Source organism: Ambystoma mexicanum, chromosome 8 (genome assembly GCF_040938575.1).
Source record: "Ambystoma mexicanum isolate Mex_15411 chromosome 8, UKY_AmexF1_1, whole genome shotgun sequence".
Lineage (NCBI taxonomy): Eukaryota > Metazoa > Chordata > Amphibia > Caudata > Ambystomatidae > Ambystoma > Ambystoma mexicanum.
This window is the reverse complement of record NC_090929.1, coordinates 1,149,513,948-1,149,536,425: the sequence shown is the minus strand read 5'-3', so window position 1 is coordinate 1,149,536,425 and position 22,478 is coordinate 1,149,513,948. Positions and strand designations below refer to the sequence as shown.

At 44.1% G+C, this 22,478-nt stretch overlaps 1 protein-coding gene across 7 annotated transcripts in view; it reads right to left on the bottom strand.

Annotated features, from left to right (window-relative positions):
- ANK3 (ankyrin 3) overlaps nucleotides 1–22,478 on the bottom strand; it is a 2,768,233-nt gene that overhangs the window by 711,089 nt on the left and 2,034,666 nt on the right. For all 7 annotated transcript variants that reach the window (XM_069611214.1, XM_069611216.1, XM_069611217.1 and 4 more), the window contains one exon: nucleotides 17,231–17,293. In XM_069611214.1, the coding sequence (XP_069467315.1) occupies nucleotides 17,231–17,293 (63 nt within the window). The remainder of the gene's footprint in view (nucleotides 1–17,230; nucleotides 17,294–22,478) is intronic.

Below are 22,478 nucleotides of genomic sequence, written 5' to 3'. Positions count from 1 at the left end.
AGGAACATTTGTTTTGTTTGACAACCCGAGGCATTGGGAACTTTTTGTTGGAAAGAACTGTCTTCATCACGTTAGTTCTGAATATAGCATCCTTTAACATTCGATTTAAGTTACTAGTGTTGGCGTCAGAAGTAAGGTTTTTGGACACAACAGTGACTGACTTTATTTGACATCCTGATGTTTTCACTAGATTTCTTTGAGGCAAGGAAAACCCCTCTTGGTTTAAAGGACAGAGAGGCAGTTTTCCCAAACCTTGTATTGGTTAATAAAAGTGTATACCCACCAAAGCTAGGTCACCTTTTTGTCTGAGCCTTCCTTCTGCACCCTTACAAGTCCTAATGGCAAAAACAGCAGTGTGCTAAATAGAAAGACATTAGATTTTAAAATGCTTAAAGCGGTCTCTAGGGAGTTGCCTTAAATACCTCTGGAGTGGGTAGCAACTAATTGGTTTCAGATTGTGATCATATTTAGACTGCGATTAATGCAGTAATCAACTAAACATGATAGAATTGTTCAAAGTTGGCCACAAGCACACTGATCACTAAAATCCACCTGTTTTTACTATGCCCACTTTACACGTTTGCATTTTAAACGTGCTGGTCGTTTTTGCTGATTTGATCTTTTTCTTTTTAATGGGGGTCCCCCTCCGAACGAACCCCACGTCGAACCTGCCCCCAAAACCTTCCCTGGAAATCCCCTACCCCAAACGCACAAAACATCTATACATTTGAAAACAATTCTGCGAAAACGACAGTGCTGAAAACCGCCTGTTTAAAATGCACACGTGAAAAGTGGCCATGGTGAAAATACGGTATACAGTCCCGAATAGGCAAAAAGAGCAGAAATGCAAATTCTGTGAACTTGAAGTAAAGAAAATATATCTATTTGTTCCTGTTGCTCCATACAGAGGCAGGCAAAGACAATGGCATGCGGTAGCCATGTCGAGGGAAGTGTGTCATGGATGTGCGCACTTTGGGCCTGATTCGTGGAATTGTTTTATAATGGTGCAATCCTATAGGAAAACGTTCCCTGAATCAGGCCCTTTAGGTCTTGGCCAAAGCTAAAATTAAAACAAAGGCATTTATGATTTATCCATAGCTGTGTGACTGTGAAGACGATGCATAAACTGAAACAGTGTTGTATACCATTTAGAGGCGTCATCCTCTCTGGCTGGCCACTTTCAACTCTTCTGAGAAGGACATGGACATAGAAAGGCATAGCTCATAAACGGCCACAATACCCTATCGGAGAGCGTTATGTGAACCTGAAGATATAGTTAGAGGCAAAGGTTAACTATGCCCACCTATACATCTAGTGCAGAGATGTCAAACATAGCCTGACAATGGGCCCGTTTGGATGCAAAGGCATCTATCAGGTCCCAATGGAATTGCACTGAATAGGCTGTTTCACCTTCAGTATACTGGTGACTGGCACCCTGGACGCTCTGCGCGGAATTACTGCCTTATGGACAATGCCTTTCTGGCACATTAATGAAGCATAAGGCTCTGCAGCCAGGCAGCCCTGGCTTTGACCCCGCCTGTCAGAACACATTCCAATCTAGCGCCAGAAACATGTAGTTCAAGTCTACATTAACCCCTATACTTCCGTCCATAAAAGAATAGCACCGTTGTGTAACAGCAAATAACCATGACAATATCTCCTACTAGCCGCTAGTGCTTTCCTGCATGCTTGACCTCTTAGAACCAGAACCATGGCAAGCAATCCAGTGGGTGTGTGTCGCCACAAAGAAAGAAAGTAAAGGAATTACTACAGCCTACATTCCCATGCTCACTTCTTCAGTTTTGTAGATGGGATGATTATTCTAATGTGGGGAGTAAGAAAACAGGTTGCTTGCAACTGCCTTTTTGAGTTGAGCATGACCCCAAAAGCTTGCCTGTGATTACAAGTGTTCAAACCCATCTATTACCTTTGGCTCGGACTGCACGTCTGGCTAAGAAATCGCCCCGAGCACGAGGCGTTATGATATACATGACCTTGGAGATTATAATAATCTGTGTCTCTGCAAAGTGGCGAAAGATGCCCGATATCTCTTGAACCTGACAGGATGCAAGAAAAACTAATGAGAAACAAATTACAATCAAAATAATATTGGTAAAATGAACAAGAATAATTTTTGTACAGTGCATTCTGTTATGGCAATGGTTTTCTAGTATTGTAGTTAAATAACAGGAGTTATTATCAACCAATTCATTGTGGCGGGAGAAAGGTTGGGGCCTTGATGTGGTACATTGAAGGTGTGAGAAACCGGAGTTCCACGCCCTTTCCTGAAATAATGCAATATATGCTGAAATTACAAAGGCAATTCAAGATCCATAATCAAGAGAGCAAAGAAGCGGTGTCTTGATTTCTTGAAAATGGTGTCATTAGACACACACTCTACTGCGCAGTGTGAGCAGAAAAAGTTGCAGCGGAGGGAACTATGACATAGGGTGGGTGTAACTGTATTAGGTTGCAGGGAGAGGGCTTGGATACGGTAGTCATGTACAGTGCCCCCTGGGGTTACTTTACTGTAGGGTGAGGTAAGCAGTTATCGGAGCTGAGCTGAGGTGGTGCTTGAGCAGAGAGGTGCGAGCAGGAACATTCGTTCAGATCCTGTTTAAAGGAACTGGAGGGGATTGCTAGTTTCCAGAAATGGTGGAATAAGGTGGACATGGCCACCAAACAGATTGTTGAAAGGTAATGCTGAAGAAAGATCGTGGGACTTGTGCAGCAAGGTGGGGGGGGGGGGGATAACAGACAAGATCCTGAATTTAGCATGCAGTACACTGATGTAAGGCAGGAGTTGGTATCTGACACATGATTGACTAAGTAGCCTGAGGAATACTGGAGGGACACTAGTTGTTTTGGGTCAATACAGCACCAAAATCCAAGTTGCCGCTCCCTTAGGAGCTGAAATAGAGGCAGCATAAGTGTGCATGCAGAAGCCCAAGTGTACTGCTGGCTCCGCCATGAGCAGTTCCGCTGCAATACCGCCACCGTTGACGTAAAAGGAAGAACATTGAGTGCTCTCGCGGGAAGCAAGACTAACTGAAGATATGACTTCTCCACATATAACTTATTAAATAACCGAATTGCGTAATATTTTTACCACAGAATTTCATTAATCATAGAATTTAAATAGTTCAATCATTAAATTTAATTGTATTTAAATGACACTTTTATTTAGTATTCTATAGCACTGCGATGGATGCGTTGCAGCCACGAAGGAGTTCTTTTTGTTGTTGCATGGAGTCATATACCGATGTGGCACATAGAAAAGGGAGTTAGCATAGCCCAATTCCTTGGTTTGTCCCTCTCTCTGGACCTAGAAGGGGAGACAGGTTAAAAAAGGCACGATGTAAGGGGGGGAGGGGGTAAAAGGCGCTTGCTAAGCAGGGGTGGGAATATCACTTTGCTGGCCATAGTCTGTGGTTAGAGACCAGCCAACTGGCTTTACGTGAACAACATAGACCATCATTGCCTCAAGTTAAACAGTTCCTTTAAGAGTTTAACCAAGAAGGGACTAGTCTCCCAGAGCACCAATAGCATCTCAATGGGGGTTCGGTAGGCGCCATCCAGCTTATCTACCTATGGAACACAGCTGTTTGCAGCAGCGGTTTGCAGCAATGCCTAGAATTAAGAGGGAAGGTTTACCATACCATTTGCTTTACTTTCACAGAATCCCAAACAGTCCATTTTCAACCAGTAAAATTGGCATTATTCTCATGGTACAATCATTCACTTGAGCTGGACTAACAAACTGGCTAAACCACTGTAGACAAGTAACAGAACAAGACTTGTGTAGAAGGGGTTCGGCTTTGCCTCTATCATGTGGGAATATATAAATGTGCATTTTAGGACAGTCCTTAATAGTGAGAATAGGCCTGTTTCGAAGAGCTCCTAGTTTTTCTGAATGGAGGAACCAAGGGATAACAGTCAGCCCACAGCTGACCAAACCTGGAAACTCTGACCAACATCCCCCCTTGCTGAGCTACTGGCGAAGCAGATATTTATTATAGCAAATCGACAGAAGGCCTGCCAAGCCTCCACCTCCAGGAAAGGTAATGTAAACCTATTTGGGAATTAAACTTTGATTTTGCTTAACACTAAAGTAATAATCATGAAACAAGCAACACAAGTTGTCCAAACCATGTCCAGTTATTCACATTAGATGACAATCGATACCATAACCATATTCATTATGATAAAAAATATATGAAGGATGGACTAAGAAACTGTGCCAACAAGCCATAATAAACACCATTTTGCCATCAACCTTAATTCTGTAATGGTTAAAGAGGCCAATCACAATGACCCAAACCCTTGGGAGTAGATTTCAATTTCCAAACTAAATGTACGAGCTCTATTAAGCAGGTTGTTGAGTTATGAATCCCACAAAACGTGAACACCTTTTAGTGAAAAGCCTTCAACAATGCAATCTGATTAATTGAAGCTGTTTATAAGCATGATACAGCCATGGCAGCATGTGCCAAAACACACAATAAGCATGTGCAAAATGGCTACAAGTTAACATACAGGGCTCTTCAATCCTAACAACGTATAGTAGAGCTATGAGAAACAAACAAAAAATAACTACTGCTTTAACTAACAAGCCAGTGACAGTGTGTCCTGCTCCAACAGCAATCACACAACTAAATAAGGTTAACTTTTAGGAAAACATGGTCAAATAAAAGTATGTACTATAATGCTATAAACAAGAAACGTTACTCATCATAGTAACTACTATACTCCTAGTCCTATGTCCCCATTCCTCCATACGCCTGGTAGTTCCCATTGGACAGGATTGGAGCTATAACAAGCCCAGTGCGCTTCCCCTTTAAGAATTTAGAAAGTGCAGAGGCAGGCCCCTCTCGTGCTCCTTCCCCTCAGTCCCTTGCACTGCCGAGAGGACCTATCCAAGCAATTTCAGTAGGATGGAGGGCTGGCATATGGAGGAAAAGCGACATAGGACTATAGTACAGTAGTCACTGCAGTGAGTAACATTACCTTACTCCTAAGTCCCATCCCCTTTCCTCAATACTTTTGGGAGAGTACAAAGAACTACTCTAACCCAGGGAAGATGGCACTAAACTGAAGCAAATATATTGTTTCAGACTACCAGTCTGAATTGTGCATCGGCGCTGGAGCTGGAATCCAGATACATAATATTTGCAAAAGGCTGAAGGGGATGTCCAAGTGGCTGCTTTGCAGATGACCTCCGAGGACATGTGACCCTGAAAGGCCACTGGTGCGCTTTTTGATCTAGTTAAACGTGCAAGCAGGCCCTAAGGGGGTAATTTGCCTTGAACTTGTCAAGTTCTTGGCATTTGCCAGAGATAATCCATCTAGCGATTGTGGTTTTAGCTGCTTGTTTGCCAGGTTTTACTCCTCCAAATTTGATGAATAATCTGTCTGAGGACCTTTGATGCCTAGTGCTCTCAAGATAGAACCTCAACGCCCTTCGAACATCCAGGCTGTGTAAGGTGCAATCAGCTCCTGATTGTGGATCTGGAAAAAACAAAAGCAACATGATTTCCTGTTTTATATGAAAATTGGAAACCACCGTAAAAAGGATGATGCATTGGCAAGACCACCTTGTCCCTATGAAAAGAAAGATAGGTACTCCACGATAGGGCTTTAAGCTCGCTAGTGCGGCGGTCTGATGTGATTGCAACCAGGAAGGAAGTCTTCCAAAAAACTAGATGTGGGTCGACAGTAGACATTGGTTCAAATGGCTTGTGTGCAAAGGCCATCAGAACTACATTAAGGTCCCAATTTGTGATCAGACATTGATGGGAGGGAACAGGTGCTCTAGTCCTCTAAAGTGGCACTTGATCATTGGATTGGTGAAAAAGACTAACCTATCTTTATTAGAGAGGTATGCCCCAATCGATGCAAGGTATGTCTTGTCTGAAGATACTTGATAACCTGTTTGAATCAGATTTGATCAGAAGGAAAGGATGTCATCAATTCATCCCCAGCATCCAGTGGCAGATATGAAGCCACTTTCCCCTGCATTGGGAGCAAGTTGAAGGCTTCATAGATGCCCCCATCACCTTGGGATTGGCCTCAGAAAGGCCTAAGTGGCCATAGGCTAATGTTTTAGGTGCTATCACACTAAGGAAAGGGATTGTGGGCGGGGATGAACTACCTTGCCTTTCAGCTGGTGAAGATGATTTTGAAGGAGGGTGAAAGGGAGAGGTGGTCCCTCTGACATTAGCAGCAGGTCTGAGAATCAATGTCTCTGGGGCCAATGAGAGACTATCAGGAGAAGCTCTATTTTGCTGCGGGTCCTGAATTTCTGCCAGACTCTCGGAATCAGAGGAAGAGGGGTGAAACGCATAAGCGAATAGGTTGCTCCATGCACATCCCTCAATTAACCTCTCCCTCTTTCCTTCCATGAGGCATAATGGAGGCATTTACTGTTCCATTCCATTGTGAACAGGTCCACCGGAGGGTGCCGTCTGGAAGCAATTATCTCTCTGGGGACTTGCTAGCTGAGTTCCCATTTGTTGTTGGCATCTACTGTTAAGTTCCTCTGCTTGAAAATGTTCTGCCCTCGCCAAGTGGTCTGCCTGCACCGAGATGTGGTGACTCAGTGCCATACAATGTAGCACATTGTAACAACATTGTTTGTCAGGATCATCACTCTTAGATATAGATAGAAATGCTGCTTTCAGCTCCAAGAATTGTATGTGTTTCTGCACGTCCTGCGGGTTCCATTATTCGTGAATTTGCAGGCCTTTGAGAGCCGCTCACCACCCTGACAGAGACAAGTCTGTCGTTATGGTGTGCTGATGGAAGTTCCTGAAAAGCCATTCCAACCCAAATGTTGTCAATTTCCAACCACAATAGTAGATCTTGCTGCAGCCATACTGGAATGGGTATTGGTGCTGTTAGAGGGTCTGATAAGTGAGACCATGAAGTGTCCAGGTGCAGTTGGATACACCGCAACCATAGTCTTGTCATAAGCACTGACAAGACACATGCCACCATCAGACCCCAACAGGCGTAGCAACCATCATGCCGTTGTCCAAGTGTATGAAAGCAACAATGAGGTTGTTTCCAGTAAGTCACATATCCTCGCTTCTGTAGGAAAGACTTTGCCCTGCTCCAAGTCCCAGATGAAGCATTTGAACTCTAGCCTCCGAGTGAGGATGAGCGTGGACTTTTCACATTGACTAAAAGGCCTAGAACACTCTAAAAGGCATTGTAGATGCTGTGATGCCTCGATTGGAGACTGGGCTCTCATCTTCCAGTCGTCCAGGCAAGGATATAGGGGAATGCATTTCAGGCGTAGAATTGCAGCATCCACTGCATTCAGCTTGGTAAACAGCTTTGGGGACGATCTGAGGTTGAAGGGCCAGACTTTGTACTAGTAATACTCTTGGCCTATTGAGAACCGTGAAGGAGCCAAATAGGGACGTGAAAATAGGCGACCTGCAGCTGCACAGCTACTAGCTAGTTGCCTGGTTGAAGGGATGACTGTATGAGTGGAAGCGTGATCATCTTGTATTTGTCTTGGGGTAAGAACAGGTTGAAGGAGGAAAGGTCTACCACCATCCACAGGCCAGCCTTCCTGTTCTTTGGAACAGTGAAGAACCTTGAATAAAAGCTCAGACCCTCCTCAAAGTGGGGTACCCTCCTGACCAACCTCTATGAGGAGCAGTTTGGTTATCTCTTGTGAAAGGCAGTCTGAACCTTTTCGGGACCGTGAGGTGCAATAGGCAGAACAGGGCAGCGATAGCTCCTGTGAACAACCGACAGAGACCAGTTGTCGCAGGTTATGAACCTCCGCTGGGCAAGATGACCTGCATCCTTACGTCACTTAGACTGTTTTGACTCTGGGGCGGATGAGGGTTGGGAGAAGAACCCCCATGTGGGATAAACGTACCTGCTTCTTATGAGGCGCGCACAGGAATCTGGCCAGTCTTTTCTGACAGTCGTGCAAGGCCCTGTATCATCCTGAACTCTTGGCGGTGAATGACTGCCTCTGAAGGCACGAAGGTTATACAGTCGTTTTGCTGCCAGTTGTTTGTAATCAAAAATATGAATCGAAATAACTAATGAAAAATAAAGGGGGGGGGGGTAATGGGTAAAATGGACGTGGGGGTTAGGGATACAGATTAAATAATAGGACAGGCTAAACAAATTCAATTCATTTTTTCAATGAAAAAGTTTTGTAAAAAATCTCTATTGAAAATAAACCTGGCAGCAAAAGAACATAGAAACGGCATGAAGACACAGCTTTTGCGGGGGGGGGGGGAGAGGCTTGGTCAGCGCTGCCAAAGACTTTGCAGTCTGCGCACTGTTTTTTTGTTTAACTCTTCATTCGAATCTTTCCACGTGAAAGGTTTCCACTCCATCAAATGGTAGGTCCATTACCTGTACCCGGACATCCTGTTGGAACTTGGTAGCTTTGAGAAGCTATTAGCGCCTAAAAGACACACCTACACCCATACCCCTCAGTTGGAACTTTGTAGCTTTGAGAAGCTATTAGCGCCTAAAAGACACACCTACAGCCATACCCCTCACTGCTGTATCATGGTGGTGATGGGGGGCTTCCATGAGGTCTTGCACCATATGGCGGGCTTCAGTCAAGCCTGAGCGGAAACCCGCTTGATACTCCGAATCGTAGTCGCTCAGTTCCTACAAAAACTACAAATTGGCTGATGCTATCGCTACTTCAGCATTGGCATGTCAAAAGCTGAGGGAGGAATTTTGGTATACTCTTTTGCCTCTATTGTCTATTAGGTGGTCCTCCCGCCCTAGACGGTACTGCGAGGATGATGAAGAAGACAGAGCTTAGATTTTTCCAAAGAGTGTCGTCACCGTAAGGAAAGTGGAATGAGCTGGAGGATGGCCCATTACACATAGCTTCTCCGCCAGAAGGGACCTGTACCTCATGTCCACTCTTTTCGCTACGACCAATGCCAGCTTTTGCCATAATTCCAATGCCTTCCCCCACCACGTCTGGCTGCAAGTATTGTAAGTATGTCGAAGAAGGAATCTGACACAAATGTGGAATGGTGGTGGTTATAAACTTTTAATTTGTGCATGAAAAGGTCCCCACTATCCCTATCTTCTAAGAGGGGTTTCCCTGCCTCAAAACTAATACTAAAGGGTCTGTCAGAATATCTGCCAATTCAAACCCCACTGTTCTGTGTCACAACCTACTTCTATCGCTCATATTACAACTAAAGGATAACCCAAGAGAAAGTTCCTTTTCTAGGAGACTGTCTCCCTACTCCTGATGCTTGGATAATGTTTAAAAGAATGTTCTTTTGCAACAAGAATGACAGGGGGAATTACTCCATTACAGAGGCGGGTGGGTTTCACAAAGCCTTTATACAACTCCACGTCCAGGAGAATGGCCCCTTTCTCCTGTTATAGATCTATACAGTTTCCAATAAAGCCAGGGGGAATGACTCCCTTTTCCTGGTACTGCTCTCTACGGTTCATAATAAAGCCAGGCAGAGTGACCCCTTCCCCTGAAGTCTTTAGAGTATATACCATGAGCTTTAGCCTCTTCCTTAGGAGAATGACTTCCTTATGCTGGTGTCTAAAAAGTTATTTCTCACGATCCTCAGCTTGATGTACACTTTGCCATCTGTTTTGGTGTTAGCAAAGTCCCAAATCCTTCTTTGTTGATCAGTGGGCTTAGTGCCGCCACTACAACAAGAAGGTTTTCCTTGTTTGCTCAGTTCCCTTTTGTTGGGGTCCCAGACCCTACTCTGGTGGGCAGTGGGCATGTTACTGCCACTGAGATGAGGAAGCTATCCTTGGATGCTTGGTTTCCAATTGTTGGGGTCTCGACCCATCACCGGTGGTCAGTGGCCTTATTGTCCCCACTGCAACGAGGAAACTCTCCTTGGATGCTTGATTTGTAATGGATGGGGTCTCAGACCCGTCTCTGATGGTCAGTGAGCTTATTGTTGCCACTGCAATGAGGAAGCTCTCCTTGGATACAAGGTATACAAGTATTAGGGCACCCGACCAGTCTTTCTTATACCCCTGTCCCCTTTGGGTCTCTTGCACCTCCTGTTACCTTCTGAGGGATTTTGTTATTGCACTGGGACTGGAGTTCATCTCTTCGATGCTCCGGACTTCTCTCTTCAGTTTCCACTGCACGGAAGTGGCTCTGTGCTCCGGTATGCTGCTTGGCTCTTCCCTCCTGCTTTGCGTTTGGGTCTGGTTCAGCTGGACCCACGGAGAACTCCTTCTGTGCTTTGCCATCATCCTCCCATCTTCCAAGACTCTGGTCTGTCAACAGTGCTTTAAACTCTCGCTGGTTTCCACACCTGTTGCCTGTTTGCTTAAAAGGTTTGTTAGTCCATCATCTCTACTTATACAATGTTGCCAGTCCCTCCCTGGCTGATTGCAAGTGCTTTGTTGATAACTTAATCCTCATGACTCCTCAGGGTCACCTGTACCAGTAATAGCACAGGACTAGCACTTCCTTCATAAGCGACTTAAAATATTGTCTCATTGGTCCAGAGTACATGAGCTCCTGGAATTTATTTAAGTACCTGTCTTTCGATGAAGGTCCTTGAGTGAAAGTGCCTGGCGAAGATCTCAGGGTCCAATTGCTGAAGGGGCACCGAGATAGGCAGGGCAGAGTATCCCGTCAGTGGGTTACCATTCAACCCATGGAGAAAAGGGCAGGAGCCCTGAAGTACCAGAAGGCAGTGGGGGCAGAAATCCATCTGCGCCACATGGTGTGTGCTCCGATGTAGTCAGAGATGCATCACCCGGAGAATGGCCAGAATCTGATCCAGAAAACTGACAGAGGAAACACGTTGAGCCATGGCTTTTCGAAGATGAGGTATGACCTGGGTCATGGCACAGGCCGCATTGCCCTGAGGAGTGGGCCTACCTCTGACGCAGGCTTGTTTGTGGCTTTGGGTGTTTGGCTGGTGAGCGGAATTGGGTGGGGCTCGTAACGGTGTCCGGTATGAGGCGTAACGCTCTCGGGAATAGAGGCCCTGGATAAGCCTTGTCAGAAACTGAAGTTCCCTCCACCGAGCCCCAGTACGAGACCATGTTGGGTCCTCGATGATGGTGCCGGTAGAAGTCCCTCAGAGACCTTGTGGCGAGTCCTGGTAACGCAGTAGCTATCCGCAATAGACATAAAACACACCCTCCTGCATGAAAATGCACCAATCTTGATGTTCAGTGATTTCCAGAACTGTAGTTTATTGCCACATTCAGTTCTAGAATTGTCTTAACAAAGAATTGTCTTAACAAATTGCCCTCTACGGTGACGCATGTTAGGCAACAAAAAAATGCCTTTCTCAAACCAGGGCTGTATTCTGTGACAACCGTATTTGTGTTATGCGGTCTGTTGTAGTAGTCATAACCGTGTTATATCCCGTCTTAACGCAGCTCCTCGGCCACGTCTGCAATAGGTCACTATTGGACCCTCCTGCTTTGGCTAACCCTCGGATGTCACCTGGGCTTGGTGCCAAAGAAAATAAAGACATATTTACCCTCTTGGGCATGACATAGGACTTGAGGTGATCTGGATCTGGAGCCTTCAACCCAAAGATGTCCATGTCGAAAGATGTCCTCCCACTGTGTCCATCAACTCCTGAGGAATTTGAAAGAGTGTGGCACAGAGCGCGCAGGAGTCTCGGGCCCAAAAATTCAAAATAAAGGGTGTGTAGGTCTGCCATCGAGAATGACCTGTGACATCTGGTGCACATGGAAAACTCTGCTTTGCCTAGAATAAAATTGAAGGAAGTGAGGCAAGAAGCCATAAAAAAGATTTTAAGCCACTGCTAGGAGGCGGTTAACAGATGAGAGCTGCGTCAGGTGTCTGACCGATAGAAAGGGACTGAGGGGAAGGGCCGCTAAAGGCAAAGTTTATGGGCGTGCTATGTGCACATGGCCCACTTCTGCGCTCTTTGTACTCTTAAAAGAGAAGCGTGTAGGGCTTTCTATGGCTAAAATCCCGTAAGTATGGACATAGGTGTATGAACCTTCGAGTGGATACCGCAGCAAATCTAAGTAGTGACTAATTCCAGTGCTAATACCAGTCTTAAAAAAACATTTACAAGAAAGCCATATTATCCATATAACGTTTGGCATCCCATTTTGCAGTGCAGCATTCGAAGTAACACATTCTAAGTACAGTGTAGTTTTGACATTAAAAAGCTTTATGCTGGGAAATTGACAGATTTCACAAAGGTAGCAGAGGAGTTCAGCATACACAGAGGACAATTTCTGTTACACATGTGCCTGACACGCATGCTGGAATGAAGGTTGCTGGGACTTTGGGAGGGTTTAGAAGGTGATACTGGGCTAGAGGCAATGTATGGTATGTCAGAGGGTGGACATGTGGTGTCCAGACTCTTTGAGCTACTCCTGGACAAACTGCATGCCCCAGACTTGGGCGTGCAGACCAAGTGTGAGGCAGGACTTTCTTGGATGCCGAATGGGTGTGGGTATTGCTGTACCCCAAAAAAGTCTCTAGAAACGCCAGGCTACAACTCACACAACTGTATGAAACACCTCGGTTCAATGGGGCAGCTAGACAGCATTGACCCAGTTGTGCTGAGGAAAACGCTGGCATCTCCCTCTGAGATTGCAAATATAGTGTCTAAGGGAGGGGTAGACCTGGATACTGGGTTCCCAGAGGCATGCCTGTTAACAGTTGTTCCTGCGCAAGTGAGGTTTCAAAGCACATCACTAAAATGAAGGACCTCATCTGCGTGTTGGCCAAACGCAGAATAGCAAGGTCCTGGAAGTCAGTGGATGGCCCTAGTGTGGATGCGTGGTGGAAGGATTTGCAGAGGTGGGCACTGGCAGAGACAGTGGTTTGGCATAGGGCAGTGTACCTGGGAGACGAGTGAGGATGTCATATCATGGAATGTATTAACACAGACAATGTTTGCGCTCCCGGACAATGCGCCCACGGCGCATGGACTACCTCGAATATGTGGCAATTTGTGTACGGGCAACGTCACTGGAGAGCAATGTAATGTATTATTCATGGGGTCAGTGGATTTGGACGGAACTGGAAGGCACTCTTTACAAGTTTGGGGTGATTGAGGGTTGGGTTGGATAAACGGGGTGCTGCGATGGTTTCTGTTTTTGACAATGTCACATTTCCCTCATATAAACATTGAAACAAAAATGGTTAATGAAAATTGTTTTTTTTTAAAAACTTTATGCTGCATGTGAAACTTCAATGAAGGAACTGTGCCCTTATAAGAGCGAGTATAGCAAAAGAAACAGAATTGGGGTCTCCAATGACTGATTATCAGAGTGACACTTATCACGTTTCCAAAGCCCACTTTAAGTGACAAAGGGCGGTGTCTCCAAATAAAGCGTCAAGACACCATGTTGGAGGTTTGGTTCTTGCAGTTCTCAAAGACAGCACACGCAGTGTTCTCTTCCATGGAATACTCACAATTTTGAATGCCTCTTTAACATAATAGGACTTATAATATGCATTTATTTGTATGCAACATGCTCGAACAGATTAGTTGTAGTACTAAACCAGAAGTCACTGCATCATAAATTGACATTATTGACTATCGCCAACAGGAAACGTAGGACTGGGCAAACCATCTTGAATACAATGTGCACATTGCTGGATTGAGTGGATTTGAAACCTTCATGGTGAGTTACTATACTTAAAACAGTGCATCATCATTACATAGCTATGGGATCAACTAAACCCTCCAAAAAAGAGTCACATTATGGTTAATTAGTTTGGCTGGATGAAGGAAGAGATTTGAAAGACCTTAAAGGAAAATTAAGAGGGAATGAGAAACACAGAATTAGGTCCAATTCGCATTTTTTAATATGTAAACTCATTTGTGACAATATGACAATATGCCAGATTTCAGACAAAATCCAATCATATTCAAGAAGATTTGCCAATCCCACAATGAAGATTAAACTTTCAAAGGAAATATATTAGAAAGGAAGAAAAAACAGTTAGCAATTAGAGTCAAGGCACAGCTCACCCGCTGAATGTGGTAGAATGATTGCAAGTGTAGATAGATCATTAATCTGCTAATTTAAGGCTCTAATTCATAAAAGTGTGAACCACAGAAAGGACAGTTAAACCTTTGCAATCATGGAGTTTGTGTCCACGCTTCTGTCCTTAATTTATGATGTTAAAAATGAGTCATTAACTAGATGGGCTGTGGGAAATGATTACATTTTTATCTCGTCACTGAAGCATATTGGAAAAGATAAGCTTCAAAATGAATTCTGAAAGAGCAAATGGCTGAGCGTGCAAGATGTGGGGCAAAACATTACATATTGGGCTAAAATGTCAGTGGAGATTTTGACTTATTCAATGAGAACTATTTAAGATATAAAAGAGTGCAAGGGTCAGCCATTTTAGCATTTTGTATCCGGTTCTAGGACACATGATTTGCTGTCAATTATGCACAACTTCCTTTCTGTTCATTGATTATCCCCAAAATTGATATTAATTCAAATGACAACGAGAACTGTCAATAACATCACTCAAAAGGGAAGCATGAAAGCCAGATTACCAGGGTTGACGTATTATTGTATGGGGATTTATTGGTTCTAGAAGCAGGACAACAAGAGTTTAATCCTGGAATCCCCAGTTTTTATAATTATTTATAAATAATTATAATTGTTTTTTTATAACACGCTTTATACTGAAGAGGTTTCTAAGTGCACACCCGGGATTCAAACCTGTGTTATTCTGCGTCGTCTTGCTTCCAAGACAAGCGTATTGCGACTGAGCTATACTACCAGTGTCCGTGTCCACTTGAATTAACATTTTGATCCTAGGACAATTGCTTTTTTAAAACTGCAGCTCAGTTCCCTCATTTCCTAGATTTAGGGTTGCTATGAAGAAGATGACTGTCAGACCTGCAACCACAGATCTTCTCAAAAGTAGCCAAATTCCACTAACTTGCCAGAGTGGAATCCTTACCCAAACCCCTGAGAGGAAAGCAAGATATGATTTTGTAGGTCTGTCAGATGTGCATTACATTAACACATGATATAATGTGTCTTTATGTATAAGCAATATGCTGTCTTATTTTATTATATACCAATCATATAACCCTAGACCTACTTCTTTCTAAGGGATTCCAAGTAGAGAGCACTGAGACGAGGAAGATTCCTAGTGAGTTACTACACCAGGACTCATGTAGTACTGAGACGAGGAGGCGGTGCAGAGCAATACCGAATAACCATTGGAACTACTTTTACCAGTTTGGTGGTTTGCAACATTTGTTGCGAAGAAACCAGATACAAATTGAAGAGAGACTTTACACTGGTCAAGCCCTCCCTGGAGAAACTGTGAGTGCCAGGAGGAACCATATGTGCAGGCGGGTGCTGACCAGAGGGCCAGGAACAGGGAGAGGGAGCCTGAGGCCGGCCCAGGACATGAGGAATGCACGGCCAGCAGGCAGACTAAGACTCTGGGCACCCCAGAGACCCGGAAAGCGTGAGAGAGCGAGGCCACGTTGGAAGTAAAGAGGAACTCAGAGCCGCTACAGAGCAGGAGAAGCTCCAGGAAGGTACCGGACCCCACGAATGAGCCCTGTCGCTTAATGGGAGCTGACAACCATGCAAACTATGCCACAAGGTACGCAGGGGCAGCCAGGAAGGTGCAGAAAGCTCAAGGAGGTGGTGGCATGAGTCTGAAGGCTGGGAAAGGAGAGTGTGGCACCCTAATGAAGTGGGAGAAAAACAAAGAATAACATGGAATTGTACTATGGCTTGGCAGGAGAGTGAACCAAGCCATCAGAAAGAAAAACTATGATCAGCACCATGGCTACTCTTCTTCATCGCAGTTCTTGGTGAGAGGGAACCAGGTCTGCCCACCAGGGTCAGGGACCCACTGTAGTGGGAGTACCCAGGCTACTCTTCTTCGTCACAGTACGTGATGAGAGGGAGCCAAGTCTGCCCACCAGATTCAAGGACCCACTATAGCTTGGGAAGTGCATCTAGGCTACTCTTCTGTGTCACAGTACTTGTTGAGAGGGAACCAGGTCTGCCCGCAAGGGTCAAGGACCCACTACAGCTGTGGAAGTGTGTCCACGCTATTCCCCTTCATCGCAGCACCTGGTGAAAGGGAACCAGGTCTGCCCACCAGGGTCAGGGACCCACTGAAGCTTGGGGAGTACATCCACGGTATTCTTCTTCAGTGCAGTAAATGGCAAGAGGTAGCCAAAGCTGTCAACCAGGGTCTGGGACCCGAAGGAACTGCATTGTAAGCATGAGGAAGCCTAGCAGAAGGGAGACATATCCCCCAACAGCCAAGGAGTGACTGAAACAACTTTGTTAAAGTCTTACAAAGAAAAGAACTGCTGCTTGTCCAGGGGAAGGGAGTAGTTTCTCTGAACCAAGAAGACATCTCATTTGATTTAGTTAGTTTAGAGTGTAAGGGACAGAGTGAGGATTTTGTCACTGGACATTGGGACTTTTGCTTTGGACATTTTGACACTAATTATTTCAGTTGAGTCAGGGAATCCCCTCTTAGAGTTAGGTTGAGATAGGGTTTTCTTTTCCTTTCTACATTTGAATAAAGGTTTATAGCAAACAATATGACCCCTCTGTGTCAGAGATTTACGTCTGCACCCTTCCAGTACATAGAAAAATGGGTATATGTCAATTCCCCGACGAAATTGCTCTGCATTCAGCAAAAACCCCTTAAAACTGAGTGTTAAATTTTGGTTAAAAAAGGGAACACAAAAAAGGCTAGTCGGGATATGTACAGATCAAGTAGGGGTAAAGTGGCACTCAGTGGAGGGTATGCATTCTCCAGTAAATATCAAGAGTTGTATTCAAAGCTACATGCCGCAATCTAAAGGGAGAGTAAGGAAATGCACTCCAATAATGGGTTGCCTTTGAAAATTCCCTCCCGGATGCAATACACTTGTACACATGTATGTATTCATGCTAGAGCTAGATAATTTACCTAAACTGGATATTGTATGCGATATCCCATGCATGTGGGCAGTGGGGTAAATACCATCAGAAATTCAGGTACCTCAATGTTTACTAAATACTATATGTCACTGCCTTTCAAGTTGGTTTATATACATTTATTAGTGACTGCCCGTTAAATGTATCCATCCCTGCTCCAGTAATAAGCCTAAATACAAGCACACACCATGTTTGGCCTCACTTTATGTCATTAGAGCCATAAATTGTGCAAGAAAGGAAAGTTAAGAGTTCAATTAGAGTAAAATTAGATGTCACTGCAAAATAAATACACAAATACCTTCGTCGCCCTCTGACATATAGTCACCATCACTGAGAATTTCAGGCATATTGGCCTTACGAACTGTACAAGTCAACAAATAAAAAATCATTATATATGACGGCATCAAATCTAACATTTTCAAAAAAAGATAATGCATTAGTCAGTGGAGACCATTTTTCTGTTAACTATAAACCCAGAGGTGTCTGAAACCACCATGCTGTGAAAATGAATTTGAAACACAGTTGCATTTTAAGTTTAAATAACCGAAAGGCCAGAATGCCCCATGGAATTACTCCAATGAGCTGTAGATGTACCCCTGTGACCAACCTACCTTATCCCCTAGGCCTTTGAAATCACCCAAATTGATAACTACTCCGGATAGTAGCAAAATGTTATGTCCTTTTTGAGCTATACAAATTGCTGTTGTGATTCATGAATCTAAGGCAATAAATGGAGATGTTGTCCATATGAGCTATGGAGTTGTCCTTATAAGTCTTAAAAAATGTATCCACATTGTAACAAAGCCAAGCACAAATATTTTTTTAAAATATTAGCAATGATATTACTGTGTAAGAGGATCCTTCGTTTACTGATTTTCCCCCCACACGTCATTCATATTTAATGAAATGCAACAAACACCACAACAATACAAAAAATGAATTCTCTCACAGAATGGCAAATAAACTGTGGTAATTGAACAAGTCCATGATATCCACATTTACACATTAAGAGAAATGCATTGTATACAAAATACATCATAACATCACAACCCATATCCCCTGTCAGTAGAAGCATAAATAACCCACATAACAGACACATACAAATGATAGTAACAAGGAGTGCCCACGCAAAAGGGAAAGCACAGAGCCATTGTCAGAGAACAAAGCATCCACAGGTGATATAGAGGGTCCATTGCAAGGACGGAGAAAGTAAATTACAAGCAGGCATATTTATCTTGTGGAAAGCTTTCTGAATAATCCCTGAATGCTTCCAAATTTCCTAGTATTGTTCCTTCTTCTAAATTGAGTTTTCTCAATACTTGCATTAAACTCCTCAGAGACCCAGTCCTGTTTTGATGTGCATCTAGAAAGATGCTGAAGACTTACTTCTCCCATTAATCCATTTTCACTCTCATTATATGTTAACTTTAGTCAGTGGTCTTCAACGGCACCAAGCAGCCACCCCTTTGGTGTTAGTGCACGTTACATGTCCATCTAACATAACATAATATATATCTACATATTCAAGGATTATTTAAAAAAGAGTATCACTATGGATTCAGGGAAAGGGCAGATTCAAATTTGGCCTTAACATGCATTGAGAGAGATTTACACAGTTGTGTAGCCAGCATGTGTTTGGATTCAGTAGTGGCCAATAACAAATGATTTCCAGCTGCAATTAATTTAAATACGTTTAATAAAAGAGAGGGAGAGAAACACAACTCTCAGATCACAAAAACAAACAGCTGCAACAATGCAGGACCATACATTGTTAAAATCTCCTTGAAGTCCATCCCCTCTCACAGTTACTGTATTTACCTCTCATAAGTGCAAGTGCTAGAAGGTGGGAAAGAAAGAACCAGAGACCCCACCAGTAAACTAAACATCAGTCTAGAGGATAAAGCAACTCCAATAAAGTTTGTGTGCCAAGGCCCAAGACATCAGGCATGACCTCGGACTACCCTTTGGACAACTGCAAAAAAGATGAAAAACTCGGCCCTCCCCCAACCCCAAACACCCCAAAAAGGAACATTCTGCCCACATTTCAGTAAACACAAACCTTTTCCATTTGTTGGTAACTCTAAGTTGTGCAAGGTAAGGGGTCATGGCAACAACACCCCCTGGATTTTCCTGACCCGCGTTAAGGCTGTTCTCACGTAAGGAAGCCATGACTGGGATCCGGGAACATCACAATCTGCCTCTGCTCATAGTAAATCTCTTTATTAGAGCAACCCTTCTGTTAAATGTGGGGGCAGAGATGCCCATCATTATTGTGACTCCAGAATCTTCTCCTGCTCAAGAGCCCTATTTTAGTAAACAAAATGTTTTTTCAACCCCCACTTGGAAGTCTGATTGATCTAGGATCACCTCCTTGCGAATAAAATATTCTAGAAAGAACCTGAGATCCCTTTAGCTGCCACAGGCAGGAACCCCAAATCTCTCAAATTGCCTTTTCTGATCTTACTTACAAACAAACCCAATCTTTAAATCTGCTTTCATTATGCTCCTTGCCACTCACTGTTAACACTCTGTCTCAGACAAGTTCAGGCCCTGCACTGCCCCAGATCGCGTATCCATCTACGCCAACCTCCCCCCCATGTTAGTTACGGAGTTCTCCTTTTAAAAAAAACCCTCTGTCTAAAGCCTAATCAGGTCTTCTAATCCTCGCAATCATGTCTACATCGTGAACAACTTGGACTCCAGTCCATCCTCCATCTTATGTAAAGTCTGTATAGACCCCAGAACAGTTTTTCTGCTGGTGGTCAAGTCCTGATCCTCACCCCTGTGAGGAGCCCGGAATGGGACTCTGACACAAGGGTATTCATAGTTTTGGTCGAATACCTTTATAAAAAATAAAAGGGGGTGGGGAAATGCCTCTCTGTCCCTGTACTAGAGGTGTTTCCCTACCTAAAGCCAAAACAAATGGCCTGTCAATGTCAGAATGTCCAAAGCGAAACCATCCCGTGTTCAAAGTTCTATTTTAGCCCTCACATTCTAACAAAATAAACTCTAATGTGAAAAGGGTAAAGTCTTTGGCCTTGAGGGGTTTATACATGTTCAAAAGGAAAATGCGTAACTCCAATACAAAAGTTCCAGAAGGATGGAGTTCCTTATTCCAGAGGGTGGTTCCATTCCCCTGGATTTCTCTTCCCTCTGCTGTATCTTCAAAGATATCAGTTCCTTGAGATTCTCTTAATTCACAATTTAATTGTTCCACATAAACAACTTGGTTCTTTATCATGTAAGGATACCTGGTGTACTCTCCTGCCAGGTTTTCACTCCTCTTGCTTGCTTTCACACAGCCTTTGGCTAGTCCAGATATATCCTTCTCAGGACTCCTTTAGCTGATGTTATTTCTTATACACTGTTCTGTTTGTTGTTGCCTGGTGCGTTTCCCTAACAGGACTTTCTTATGTGAACTTATTTGCAGTTGCCTGGTATATTCTCCTGCCATGGCTTTCTTAAATGCACACACTTGCAACTGCCTGATATACCTTCCTGCCAGGGTTTTCTTTAATAAACGCTCTTGAAGCTTTACTTTGCCTGGTGTACTCACTTTCCAGAGCTTTTCTCATGTGTGCTCTGCACACACCATCACACGTAATATCTTCTTGTGTTTGTTTAATTTAAAACTGTACCTGCCTTCTGCACTATCATGCCAGGGCTTTTCTTCAGTATGTATTCCATACACTCACAACACTTAAAGTCTTTCGTTTTTTGTTTTGTTTTCCCTTTTAATAAAAGGTTCAGTATTTCCTTCACTTCCAACTATCTCATTCGTATTTTTAACATTTATTCGCCTTCGGCATATGCGCCAGTATGCCCCACTTTCCCTACTTCCCTTTCGGGGACCTATCGGCTCTCGCTGGTGTACTTCACTCTTCCTGCAGGGCAACACGTTCCTCACGCTTCCTACCGGGCTCTTCTGCTTCACGTTAAGCTTTGGCAAGGGAAACGCTGCCATGCCGTACCTGCAAATGTCCAGGAGCACTGTCTTGGCGTCTGGTGTTTCAGCAGTGTGTCTCCTCTCGTGCTCAGCTTTCCTCTTCTGTCTTCTTGAGTCAGGTGGCTCCATTACACTCTTTACAGCTCCACAGTCTCTCAGTCGGTCCCGAGAGAAGCAGCCTTCTCCTTCCGGCAGCATGCCCCAGTGTGCTGTTGCGGCAATTAAAATCTCCTGGCTACAGGTATGTGCTCACAACAACTAGAGTGAAACCTGCACTATTGGGTCTTTTTCGCTCTGCATTTCTCAGCTCATCTTCCTCGTCGCAGTATTCTTGCAGTAATGGGAATGGAAGTCCTTCTTGATGTTTTATTTGTAGAGTTTGTGTAAGTGTTCTCAAAAGGCTTTAAAGAGCAGAGAACTCATACTAGGCCTTCTGAAAAAAAAATGAAAACCTGGCTGTTTGCCTAAACACCCACCAAACAGAATGTCACCCCACATGCACTCCACATCTTGCTATGCCCTGCTCCTATCCTAAATTAGGTCTACTCCCAATGATTGTTTATCCACTCCCATTGTATTACCTCTCTGCCCCCTGATAAGAACCAAGATTTTGCATAAATGTATGCAAAATAAATGCATAAATGTAACTGGTCTTCAACAGCGCTCTGATAGCCAAGGGTTTAGGCGCTTTATAAATGTAATAAATAAATAAATGCGAGTTAGATCTGAATAACTTGTAGGTAGAGTCAGAGAAGACATTTTCATGAACCTTAGAGGTTAAGTAAAATCTTGATGGCTCACACATAGATCTTTTCAGAAGGTCTTCAGTACCTTTCATAGGTTGATGAGGGGAGTTGTAACATGTCATGAAGGCATTGGGTATGGATGGGGTATTCTCAAGAGAGGAAGGGGAATACCTTGTTCGATGATGCCCTGCTACTCTCCCGGGTTGTCTTCTCCCATGCAATTCCCTCTCATATAGCCGCCCCCACGGTCAGGATCAGGTAGCGCCTGCTGTCCCCTGGCCACATGTGGAGAGGTCACTGCTAGGAAAGGAGTGATGACACCATTGGATTCATCACACCCCCTGCTGAGAAGCAGGCACTGCACCATCACCACACCCTTCATGTCTAACTGGGCCTGAAACAATCATACCCTGACTGGCATTTTGGTGATAATTTAGTGATCTCCTACAACAACACAGTGAGTCCAGGATCCCCTTTAGGCACACACACCATAATAGTGACTACATGCGAGGAGAAAGTCCTGAAGCAATTTAGCACAGCTTTCAAGGGTGGGAGAGAGCAAACTGCGATTATCTCAAGCAGAACCCAATACAAGTCTATTTACAAAGTGCTCTTCGGTTCTTCCTCTGCATGTCATAAAATGTTGGTACTTCCAAAGGGCAGTGTAATAAGTCAGGCCTCAGGAATTGCTTGTGTGCCCACCAGGCTGCACCCCTTACACATATTCTCGCCACACCACGTTTCTGCAGCTGCTGTTGCCACGTAGCTTTCCCAAAGTAGTCACTGCCGGCAGGCACAGTTAAACCATGGCTCCCTTCATTGAATCTTCATCCTATCCTCAGCCAATAATGCAG